Source organism: Brassica oleracea, chromosome C5 (assembly GCF_000695525.1).
Source record: "Brassica oleracea var. oleracea cultivar TO1000 chromosome C5, BOL, whole genome shotgun sequence".
Lineage (NCBI taxonomy): Eukaryota > Viridiplantae > Streptophyta > Magnoliopsida > Brassicales > Brassicaceae > Brassica > Brassica oleracea.
Window position 1 is genome coordinate 34,145,813 of NC_027752.1, and position 11,370 is coordinate 34,157,182.

At 37.9% G+C, this 11,370-nt stretch overlaps 3 protein-coding genes across 4 annotated transcripts; 1 reads left to right on the forward strand and 2 right to left on the reverse strand.

The window, feature by feature from the left end:
- The first annotated feature begins 138 nt into the window (after window positions 1-138).
- Window positions 139-1,343, forward strand: LOC106343243 (50S ribosomal protein L18). Its single transcript, XM_013782407.1, has 2 exons — window positions 139-393; window positions 820-1,343. The coding sequence occupies exons 1-2, from the start codon at window positions 226-228 to the stop codon at window positions 1,216-1,218; spliced, it is 567 nt and encodes a 188-aa protein (XP_013637861.1). The 5' UTR covers window positions 139-225; the 3' UTR covers window positions 1,219-1,343.
- On the reverse strand, window positions 1,231-4,360 carry LOC106343242 (vacuolar-processing enzyme delta-isozyme). 2 transcript variants are annotated; one of them, XM_013782406.1, is made up of 9 exons: window positions 4,087-4,360; window positions 3,819-3,983; window positions 3,589-3,745; window positions 3,409-3,494; window positions 3,102-3,304; window positions 2,726-2,990; window positions 2,438-2,644; window positions 2,222-2,350; window positions 1,231-1,666 (listed from the first exon to the last, which is right to left on the reverse strand). In XM_013782406.1, exons 1-9 carry the CDS (start codon window positions 4,264-4,266, stop codon window positions 1,346-1,348), a joined length of 1,713 nt encoding a protein of 570 aa, XP_013637860.1. In that variant the 5' UTR covers window positions 4,267-4,360; the 3' UTR covers window positions 1,231-1,345. The 2 variants fall into 2 exon arrangements, with proteins under 2 accessions (XP_013637860.1, XP_013637859.1); XM_013782405.1 differs by lacking the exon at window positions 1,231-1,666 and having other exon boundaries at window positions 2,085-2,350.
- A 1,090-nt stretch (window positions 4,361-5,450) lies between these two features.
- LOC106296142 (U-box domain-containing protein 35) lies at window positions 5,451-9,206 on the reverse strand. The gene is made up of 12 exons (XM_013732213.1): window positions 9,134-9,206; window positions 8,805-9,051; window positions 8,494-8,570; window positions 8,297-8,418; window positions 7,988-8,193; window positions 7,858-7,909; window positions 7,401-7,785; window positions 7,222-7,323; window positions 6,761-7,147; window positions 5,940-6,698; window positions 5,781-5,853; window positions 5,451-5,678 (listed from the first exon to the last, which is right to left on the reverse strand). Exons 2-12 carry the CDS (start codon window positions 8,983-8,985, stop codon window positions 5,659-5,661), a joined length of 2,364 nt encoding a protein of 787 aa, XP_013587667.1. The 5' UTR covers window positions 8,986-9,051; window positions 9,134-9,206; the 3' UTR covers window positions 5,451-5,658.
- Window positions 9,207-11,370: the final 2,164 nt, after the last annotated feature.

An 11,370-nucleotide genomic window follows, 5' to 3' on the forward strand; every position in this document is an offset into this window, starting at 1 on the left:
AAAGAATTAACCTTTTTAGGGTTTATGTGGGGTGCTCATTTCTCCACAAATATCTTTTGTTTTGTTTGTAAGCTGTAACCGGTTAAATACGGTTTATTAGCCGGTTCGGTCCAACCTTTTAGAATACGGTTTTGTAAAAATTGTTAATCGAGACGGTGAAGTGAGGAGCCGCCGAGTCTTATCCGATCAAATTACTCTCTCACTCGCAATCAAAGCTCGACGAAGATGTCTTGCTTGGTCGTCTCATCAACTTGCTCGCTCCTCCCCTTAGACTCTAGTCTCACTCGTTCAACTCGTTCCAGCAAACTCGGCTCTTCACTTTCATGGCAATCTTCATTTCCCAAATTCTCCATAGACATCGGCTCTGTTATCTCCTCTCCCATTGTCAAGAAGGTAAAGCCTTCTCATTGAGTTGTCTGTACAGAGAATCACTAGGTATGTGTTCTTGTATGTTTGAGCTTGTTCTGTAATTTCTGGTTTTGAAGTCAGAATATAGGGTTCTTGTGGATTCTCTCTTCAAAGTTCATTGCTTTTTTCTGTAGGGTATGTAAAATTTCATTCAAAGTTTCATAATTGATCTTAGCTTGGTTTTGCTTTGTGATGTTCTTGATTTTGTAGCTTAGTGTGTGTTCTTGTATGTTTGAACTCGTTCTGTAATTTCTGGGTTTGAAGTCAGAATCTAGGGTTTTGTTTGATTCTCTTCAAATTTCATTACTTTATCTATAGGGTATGTAAGATTTCATTCAAAGTTTCTTTCTTTATCTATTTAAGGTTCGTACCAAATTTTTCTTACAAGGTTTGTTTTGATGGGTTGTTTAGGATTCTTTTATTCAAGCTGCCTGGACTAGGAGATCACGTGGCGAAGCAGCGAAAAGACCCAACAAGAAGTCATGGAAGCAGAGAACAGACATGTACATGAGACCTTTTCTTCTGAATGTCTTCTTCTCAAGGAAGTTCATTCACGCCAAAGTTATGCATAGACCAACTAGCAAAGTCATCTCGGTTGCCACCACTAACGCAAGAGATATAAGGACGAACATACCGTCTCTTGTGGATGACGAAGCGTGCAGACTAATCGGCAAGCTCATAGCTGAGCGTTCAATGGAAGCAGACGTCTACGCTGTGTCCTATGAGCCAAGAAAGGGAGAGAGAATTGAAGGGAAGCTAGGGATTGTTATCGATACCATTAAAGAACATGGCATTGTTTTTGTTCCTTGATTTGGCATTTTCATTACCAAGAATGGTCTGTGTTCTGTTTTGCATAATGGTTCAAGAACACATAGTTGTTACAAAGACAGTGGAGTATTAAAAGATGATTATATAATTATATTATTGTATGTACACTTTATTTCTTCTTGTCATAAGACATGTATCTAATCAATATCTCTTCAAAAACACTTTCCTCACAAGGAATATGAATCCCTCCTTCATGTTCATAACCAAACTCGTCCGCTACTTCTTCCATCAAAACTTTAAATTCAGGATACTGAAGATACTTGGTCGGTATAACAAACCTCTGCATCTCATCCCCCACGTAGACCGCAAGATGCCCTCTCGGTACACTGTTTTGGTCTCTGGCTCGTCTCCTACCATCAGATAACTCCCCTGAGAGAAGACTGGCCTTTATGTTCGTTTCAGACCTTCTGTTTCTTCTCTTCTCCTGGTTCTTGAGACGTACGATGAAATCTAGCGATATCATTTTTGTCGTATGATTCAAAAGATAGCAAAACCAAACGGAAAAATTGTGTCCTGAGAAAAAGTTCAAAAAAGGATTTATTTAATCAAAGTCTAATGACTTTTCATATGATAGATCATAGAACTGTAAAGATCTTCTTGAAGTTGTTATCTTCATAGAAAAAAATAAATAAAGAACAAGCTAGGTTATAGAAGCCCTAGCTGTTCTTGTTTCTTTATTTTGTTTGTTTTAATGATCTGTCTACCTTTTATGTCTTTTGGTTTCTCGGACAATAAGCAATGTAAGAAGACTATTATTGGCAACACCAACAAAAGCATACTCGTCCGTACCATACAGTCGGCACGAGGTTATTCTTTGGTGAATCCAGTTCACAAATCTAGACCAAAACTTTCGCGTTACCAACTAAAATTTTTATTTAAGTAAAAATAGTCATCAACCATCTCGACAGTTCATATATCTTATGCAATAACTTTCATATTTTTAAGTCGATCACATTATTTATGCACATCATTTCATTTAATGTGCACAAGCGTGTTCAATAGCTGAAACAGTTTGCTTCACATCCACTCCCATATTGCAGATATTGGCAAGCGCCCCTGTATACTTCAATCCGTAATCCATCGTTGCTCCACAGTGATTCTTGAAGCTGTTAACCTGTGATTTTCATTTGATAATATACTAGTTTAATAGTTGTTGCGTAGAGCACAAGTAAACAAGATTTGAGACGTGGTTGGTTGTTACCAGAGTCTTGAAGCAATCCCAGTCGTCTACAAGAGGTTGTCCTGTTGTTCTTGTGGAAATTAAGAGATTTAAGACATTGGTTTGCTTAAGTGAAAGTTTAAGAATCTCCACAATGTTCTGATCGATTTGTCTCCTATGATTCATTTCTTCAAATAGCTTCTTCTGAAGTGCTTGTCTTTCAGGTGACTCCATTGGAGATCTTCGAATCTGAGAGATAGATAGTGAAACATCAAAAACATATATATACCTCTTTTGTTTATTATTCAATCTTGAAAGATGAGACTTCACCTTGCTCTTGAGATATAACAAAGGGATATCGCGAGTATTGACCGAGCTTGAATTAGAGATTGGTGAAGCAGTGAATCCAGCAGAAGTGAAGTTTTCGTTTTGAGGATTGGTTCCAATGTAAGAGACAAGATAGTCTTTAAGAAGCGCCTTTGATCCGAAACGGCTTACATGAGAACTCGTCCCTGGTTCAGCATCAGGACCTGTTCTTCTCTTTACAGCTTGGTATTGCTGCTTCAATGTCTCTTTACTCATGTCATGAAGCTCACTGTTCCCCCCCAAAAAACACAAAACAGAGAAGTGTTTCTCAAAGTCTTGAAGAACAATCAAATCATTTGATATTACATACAGATTTGAGTCTTTTTTTGGGTTGAAGTACCTGTCCTCAAGCCAAGAGACGCTAAATGTATCGCCGAGACAAACACCATTATATTCAGGAGGAGGAGGAGGATATTCACCAGGACAGTAGATTCCAAAACTGCTCTCTGTCGCATTAGAAGCAGTTACTGCAAGTATGTTTAGACTGGTCTTTAAAATCCCTTCAAACATACTTCCAGACTCACATGCTTCAACATAAATCACCTAAACATCACACACACACAGAAAACAACTCAAAGATTCAAGAACAGAACACTATATAAAAAGATGCTCGAGAGATGACGATGAATGAGTTGAGTTATTAGTACCATCTTCTTGTATCTTTTAAGCTTATGCATCTTCTCCAAGACTTTAATGAAATCTTTTGCATGGATATCTTCACCATCAGGCATCGCTGAGAATAATAAACATTGACCAAGAAATCGCCGATTAGTATACCTCATGAGAAACATCTAAATGCTAGATGTAGATTGGTGGTAAAATAATACATAGTAAACCAGGAGCTCCATGGTCAGCATAGTAGATGAATATACTATCATTAGGACCACTTTTCACAACTTTGCCACTTCCTCCTGTGATGCCACTTTCGTTTCCAAGTATCACATTATAAAAGTTCTTCACATTAACAGCCTCTTCAGTGTAGTCCTATATCACCCAACAAAATTTAAATATGTTGATTCATTTATAAAGTGCCCAAAAGTAATGAGAAAGTAATAACCTTAGGAACTCCTTCATAAACATCTCCACCATCAGGTCTATTGATGATAACTCCAGGCCTGGGATTCTCAGGGTTAAACGCGATATCATCATACATAAACACTATAATGTTTTCATCTTTTAGACCCCCTTTTCGCAGAACTTGATATGCATGGCATATGTCAGCCTGTGAAGCAAAACAACAGTATATTTAGTTCATAGAATCTCTTCAGGACCACCTTTTCTTCTTATGGTTAGAATTTTTGATGTAAAAAGAATAAATCAAAAACCTGATGCCTGTAGTTATAATAATAACTTGATCCAGCAATTAGAACAGCCCATCTTGTGCCTTTTGCACCATCTTCGCTAGATCCAGTATCATGAAGGACTTGGGGTTTGCGAGAATCGGCTGAGTAAAAAAGCAGAACATAGAGAAACACAAGAACAAGTAAGTGACCAAGAGAAGACATTGTCAGAAAATTACTCTAAAGAACTGTTGTTTTGCTCTCTCTGTGTAAAATGTTATTGAATCTGATGATTGTGAGGAAAATACATTAGTATATAGCATGTTTATATAACAAAAGGAATTTGCGTATTAGAGTTTTGAGTGTGTGGATGCAAAATGTAACGCATGACGTTGTCACACCTAAGCGCACTGCATGATATATTAACTAACTGCCTTGAAATGTTAATTGGTTTTGTTTGTTAGCTTCTGAGTTTTTTCCTTTATTTATTATCATCTTTAGATGTCTTTTGACCAGCCTTTGATGTATCTAACTATCTATGAATGCATATTAATCAGTGATTAATATGAAGAGAAAACTAATTAATAATTATATATAACTTTCACTTTTCCTTAATTGTTAGATATAAAGTAAAATAGCAGTTAATAGATTTTTTTTTTGTTAATGAATTTGATAATACTATTACTCACATTTAGAGTTATATAATTAGGCTTGTCACAAATATCTAATTTAACTAAAAGTAGTAGTATTACTTTTCATAAATAATTAGACAATTCATTGAAACTAGTGAGCTGTTTAGACTATAAATACTCATCAATATTGTTCCATTCGGAAGTTAATTAGAATCACCAAATTATCAATTAGTAATTGTGCGGTCTAAATCTCGTCTTATTACATATCAAAAACAGAATTTACGTCTAGTGGAGGAATTAGCACCAACTTAATCAGTGTTTTCTTCTTAAAGAATATAAACAAGGTTGTATACACAAATATATTCATTAATAAGATTAGCTTAAGCAAAACTAAAGACACCAGAAATGGCTTCACTCCATCTTTCCTTCACCAAACAAGAATACTAATCCTCTTCAGTTTCGTCTGAAACAAAACAAAGTAAAAGTAGCATAGATGAGAAACAGTGAGATTCTGATTAGCAACAAACATGATAATGTTTTAGAAAAATGCTGAGTAATAATGCACCTAATTTCTTCTCAATGTCTGATAAAGTACTTGAATGTGTATTCGATCCATCTGAGGTTACGCTCATTTCATCCTGCATCAGAAGCATTTTTCATTTAACAATTGCGGATAAAACCAAACTGTTGAAACTGCTAAAAGCCTTTTTTGTAAGATTAAACTCATCAATATTGCTCCATTCAGAAGTTAATTAGAATCACCAAATTATCAATTAGTAATTGTGCGGTCTAAATCTCGTCTTATTACATATCAAAAACAGAATTTACGTAAAGTGGAGGAATTAGCACAAACTTAATCATTGTTTTCTTCTTTACAAATAAAAACAAGGATGTATACACAATATTATTCATTAATAAGGTTAGCTTAAGCAAACTAAAGACTCCAGAAATGGCTTCACTCCATCTTTCCTAACAGACAAGAAAGCTAATCCTCTTCGGTTTCGTCTGAAACAAAACAAAGTAAAAGTAGCATAGATGAGAAACTGTTAGATTTGATGAGCAACATACATGATAATGTTTTAGAAAATGTTAAAAGTAATAATGCACCTAAGTTCTTCTCCATGTCTGATAGAGTACTTGAATGTGTATTCGATCCATCTGAGGTTACACTCATTTCATCCTGCACCAGAAGCATTTTACATTTTTACAATTGAGGATAAAACCAAATTGTTAAAACTGCTAAGAGCATGTTTTTGTAATACTCACAACAGTTGGCAAGGAGATTAAGCTATGCCTTGGTGATGGTCCTCTGCTATAGTTGAACATAATCCACTCCATATTCGCATCAGCAAGAGCTCTCAGTCTATTGAGCTCAGGCAACACCTCTTTCCCAAGGTCTGGTCTGTCTTTCCTTCTCAGCTGTGCACATTTAAGTGCAACCTTTGCCAAAGACAAAGCTTCTTCCACAGGCCAGTTAAGCACTGCTGGATCCAACATATCCTTGAAAGTGCCTTTCTCTATCGCTTGCTCAACGGTGTAAGACAAACCCGTAGGTTTCTTCGCTGTGAGCAGTTCCAGAAGCAAGATACCGAAGGAGTAGACATCAGACTTCACACCAAGCATTCCGGTTTGTTGATACTCCGGGTCAATGTAACAGAACGTCCCAGCCGTCGACGTGACGTGGCACTGCGTGACATTTTCCGCAACTGCAGGGACTAGTCTGGCTAATCCAACGTCACCTATTTTGCTTACGTAGTTCTGGTCGATCAAGATGTTCCCTGGCTTCAGATCACGGTGCACTATAGGCTCAGGTTTCGTCTGGTGAAGGAAGAGCAGACCGGTAGCAACTTCGGCTGCGATTCTGAACCTGAGCTCCCATGAGAGCGGTGGCGTGTTTCCGTTTCTGTAGAGCCTATCAGCTAAACTCCCTTTAGCCATATACTCATAAACAAGCACTCCATACTCTGGACATGCTCCAATGAGTAGCACCATATGCGGATGTCTTATGCAGCTAAGAACCTCCACCTGTAACAATGCTCAATCGTTAATCAAAGTCTGATATAATCTGACTCTTAGGTTAAACTTACCTCTCTTTGAAACTGAGATCTTCCTTGAGCTGCATCTGGTCTCAAAACCTTAATAGCAACAGGAGTATGATCAAGGTGACCCTTGAAAACAGGACCGTATCCACCTTCTCCTATCTTATTAGCCTTGTCGAATGAGTTTGTAGCTTCTTCAATCTCGCCAATGACATACCTCCGGTACCTTAAGTTGGAATCAGAGAAAGCGTCTCCAGATTCTATGGCTCTTCTCTGTGTTTCCAGATCTGCTATCTTGTTTGCTGTTTCAGAAGCATCCATGGCAGCTTTGTTTGCTCTCTCTTTCTCAGCTATCAGCTTTGTTGATTTCTCTGATAACTGTCCTTCTTGCCCCCATCCTTCCTCTTCCATTTTCTGACGCTGGAGCTCCTTTGCCTTTTAAAACCAAAATGTTAAAATCTCTTTCAGTTAAGTCAACACTGCACAAGGTGTCATTTAATATTGTTTACCTCTTGCTTTGCTGCTAGTGCTTCTCTGCAAGCTGATCCATACAAGTCAATAGTGTGTTTCAGTTCCAGTTTCAGTCTCCGCATCTCAGCTTCCACGTCTTCCTGTACATTTCAAAGAAACTTATATACATATACTAACCATTCTCATTGCTGTCTATAACCAATCAAACTTGTCTTACCAAGTTTTGTGGTGAACAAGAACAAGAAGACCGGCCACTATCTTGTGAGACGAATGAGAAGTCATGTTGGATATTGATCCCTAGACGCATAGAGCCAACGCTTTGTCCAGACCCCGTAGACATTCTCGGAGTCAAACCAGAGTCAGGGAACTCGTAAATGAAGGAAGGGCTTCCTGTAGTGCTAGTACTCGGCCTGCCTGAGCTCACAAAAGATATGTCAGACCTTCCGTTAGTGCTCGTACTCGGCCTTTCTGAGCTTGTGATACTTCTCCGGCCTGAGCTAGTGATACTTGGCCTGCCTGAAGAAACAAATGATATGTCGTTGTCGGAGTCTGACAAATCATAGAATGAGTTTGCGTTGTTTGATGTCCTCGCCAAAGGTGACCTGTTGAAAAAGAATGCTAAGTTTAATCTTTCAAAAGCAGATTAAAGAGAAAAGATTGTCATGAAACATTACTTTCCAAAGTCTTCAACTGAGCTAGAAACCGAAGATCTCGCCGGAGTCCTATCTGTTTGTAGCAACAGCAAAAGTACAGTTTCAAGATTCATGTGGTTTAAGTCTCAAAAGAAGTAGTTAACAAACTTACCTCTAAAGCTCATGGTGTTCCTGAACTTTTCGTAGTTAGTGAGTGCGGAATGATTCTCAATCTGAGCGATAAGGGGAGACTGATAAGGAGCATCTCGCCTGGCGTGACGGACAGATGATATCTTCCCTTTTGAGATGATGTAAACTGTACAGAAATCAGGTGCTGCTTTGGCTACATTGCTCGGCGTATCAGACATCTTGAATTTTCTTTTTAAGCATAGAAAACAAACATAAGAAGAAGAAGAAGAAGAAGAAGAAAAGAGTGATGATTCTTTATCGATTAAAGGGAGAGATTCATATCTATAAATACCTCATGAATCCGTGCCTGGACGGAGCACCAAGAACCAGATTCTCAATCACACCGGAGGAAACATATTCCGCAAGGGACTTGACTATGCTGTCATCCTCAAGCGTGACGTCAAGGCATTGTATCTAGCAACACAGAGAGATATACAATATTAAGACCAATCAAAGCAAGGACAAGAGATCTTATATCTCAGTTTGTACCTCTTTCCGACTGCAGTAGCAATGAAACGTGACGAAAAGGTTCTCGGCTTGCTTATGTTTCTCTGCAGTAACCTCAACTACAAACCCATTTGCACCAAAACAACATCAGTTTCTACAAGAATCTTGAAAACTCAGACAGCGACAAGAACACGAAGGGGTTTGGTAATAAGAAGAGCATTCCATTAAGGCAAAGACAATATAAGAAAGAGAGAGAGAGACAAGAACAAGAACAAGAACAAGAGATGGGTTTGGTAATAAGAAGAGCATTCCGTTTAAGTCAAAGACAAGTCAACAGAGAGATGGAGAGAGACCTGAATCAGATGAGGATCGATGGATAACATGGAGGAGGATGATGGTTTCTCCTTTGGAGACGAGACGATCAGCTGCCCATTTGAGAGCATGTTGGCTTCCTTTATCTTTATCCACTGCTACTGCGACTAAACCTGAATTCACGTTCTTCTTCTTCTTCACCTTTACCTTTTGTGACTTCATCGATTACAAACTCTTCCAAGAACCTTTGCCTCTGTCTTGGTTTCATCCTCAAAGACCTAAAGAAACCTGCGGTGTTTCCTAAATTTAGGGCTTTTGAGAATTGTCTAAATTAAGGAAAGTAAGATTCAGTGGTTGACTGAAGAACAACATTGGATCATTTCCACCGCTCGTTCTCTCTCCGACAGCTTCGGGTCGTCGCGGATTCTCCGCTTTAGTAATTTAGTATTGCCTTGAAAACAAAATAATAGAGAATATCATTAAACTTGTTATGTCCATAAAAGGCCCGGTCCATAACCGGTCCAATGCTAGAGAGAGATTCTCGGCCGTGAGGAGAGAGAGATAATCGGTATCTTGCCATTTCATTATTAGATTATGATTTGTACTTTTTCGATATTTGTATTTCCCTTCTTTAGTCTTTCCATTATTCTACGACGGTGTAATTCCCTATATATAAAGGGCTCCTTATGTTTATGAATAATATGGAAACATAGATTCTATTCTCTAGTTTCACAACCACGTTACCACCACGATAGAATCTAAATCCCTAAGCTAAACAAACCGCCTAAAACCCTAACCCTAATCGGCGAACATCCTTACTAGCGAACCATCCTAATCCCGATCGCGAAACCTTACATAATGATCCTTGTTTGCAATCTGTTCCCGATCAGCTTCAGCTCAAGGCGTTCCTGATCCTAGCTCAGACGATCTCGGCTTGTTCAACCCCAGCTCGCAAACAAGACGATCTCAGACAGCTCGCGACCCGATCAGCACGTTGGACAGCTCGAGTTCCCGATCTCAGCAATCAGACAGCTCGCGAAAACATCAGCTCGCGTTCCGATCAGTTCCAGCTCGCGGTTCATCTCTTTGGTGGTCCATTCAACCCTACTTGAGGTTAAGGTAATTACCTTAAAGAGAACCCATAATCGAATTTGATTGTTTGATAAGAATCGAAACCATAAAAACTACAAACCCTAATAGTGTGATCTAATGTTGAAATCAAAACTATAGGGTAATAGATCAAAACCCCAATGAGTAGCTCATAATCATAAGTTCAATACCCCAAACCCTAATCGAGATTGATTGTTTGATCAATTAAAATCGAAACCTTAATGGTTTTGAATCTCAAAACCTCAATGATCTAAGATCAAAATCGAAACCCTAATATCCATGATCCTAGCCGCATACATGCTTATTGCATGAATGCATGAAATCGATTTTATTTAAAACCCTAATACTAAAACACATTCGATTTTATAAACCCTAATTCGAAATCAAATTGATTGATTGAATGAATTAAAATCGAAACCCTAATCTAATGCTTTGAATCGAAATTGATTGTTTGAATGATTGTATGTTTGGATATAGTATGCTAACCTTGATTAATTAAAACCGTATTGAATTTGATCACATAGAAATCAATTGCTAGGATTGATAATCTCATTCTTGAATTTGGTTGTTTGAATTGATAAAACCGATTGAATGATTTTAAAATTGAAGTCGTATTGATTGTTTGATCGAAATCCTAATGTCTTGAAATTAAAATCGAATACTATCTTGTTTGATTGATTAAAACCGAATGCTTGAATTGAAATAGAAATCGCTAGCTAGGTTAAATGATTTTTGCATTCTCTTCTTGATAATGATCCGGCTAGTATTGATAGTTTTCATACATTCTCGAATGAACCCTAATTGATGCATTGCTCGATTGTTTGATTGTAATTACACATTGAACTCTTAGAAAACCGTTTGCTAAGATTGAAAACGAATAACCATTGTATTGATTGTATTGAAACCGTTTGCTAGGATTGTAGCCGTGCGGCTTGTTTGCATCATGCATGCATAATAGTACGAACTGATTGCATATAGAATCCGGATGCTAAGATTGAACATGTATGCATCATATACGAATGACCTATTTGCATCATACCTAGAATCCGGATTGCTTGAGCATATTGATTGCATTTGCTTGAACACTTTTAAATCTAAATTATGAAACATATGATTTCAGATGTCGAAAATCAACAACTTGAATTTTAATGCCCTAAATCTCTCTGGAGATAATTACTTGCAATGGGCACTTGATGCTAAGATCATCCTAAAATCCAAGGGACTCGGTGAATGTATCACCGAGGGCAATAATGCAAGTGAGAAAGATAGATATGGAGCTATATTAATTATACGTCATCATCTTATTGAGAGTCTCAAAGATAAGTATTTGACTATTGAGAATTTTCAAGACCTTTGGACAGATTTGAAAACGAGATACGATCACCAGAGAACGGTGTTATTACCAAAGGCTACGTATGATTGGAGGAATCTCAGAATCCAGGACTTCAAGTCCGTGGACGAGTATAACTCGGCCCTGTTTAGAAACTGTGTGGTGAG

What these genes read in the sequence shown, in the direction of transcription:
- LOC106343243 (XM_013782407.1), top strand. Translation starts at nt 226, where the DNA reads ATGTCTTGCTTGGTCGTCTCATCAACTTGCTCGCTCCTCCCCTTAGAC. An exon ending in CCTCTCCCATTGTCAAGAAG is followed by an intron (nt 394 to 819) that starts GTAAAGCCTTCT and finishes TGGGTTGTTTAG; the next exon opens with GATTCTTTTATTCAAGCTGC.
- LOC106343242 (XM_013782406.1), bottom strand. Translation starts at nt 4,266, where the DNA reads ATGTCTTCTCTTGGTCACTTACTTGTTCTTGTGTTTCTCTATGTTCTG. An exon ending in ATTATAACTACAGGCATCAG is followed by an intron (nt 3,984 to 4,086) that starts GTTTTTGATTTA and finishes TTTGCTTCACAG; the next exon opens with GCTGACATATGCCATGCATA. An exon ending in TGGAGCTCCTGGTTTACTAT is followed by an intron (nt 3,495 to 3,588) that starts GTATTATTTTAC and finishes TATTATTCTCAG; the next exon opens with CGATGCCTGATGGTGAAGAT.
- LOC106296142 (XM_013732213.1), bottom strand. Translation starts at nt 8,985, where the DNA reads ATGAAGTCACAAAAGGTAAAGGTGAAGAAGAAGAAGAACGTGAATTCA. An exon ending in GAACACCATGAGCTTTAGAG is followed by an intron (nt 7,910 to 7,987) that starts GTAAGTTTGTTA and finishes TGCTACAAACAG; the next exon opens with ATAGGACTCCGGCGAGATCT. An exon ending in AGACATGGAGAAGAACTTAG is followed by an intron (nt 5,679 to 5,780) that starts GTGCATTATTAC and finishes GTTTTGTTTCAG; the next exon opens with ACGAAACCGAAGAGGATTAG.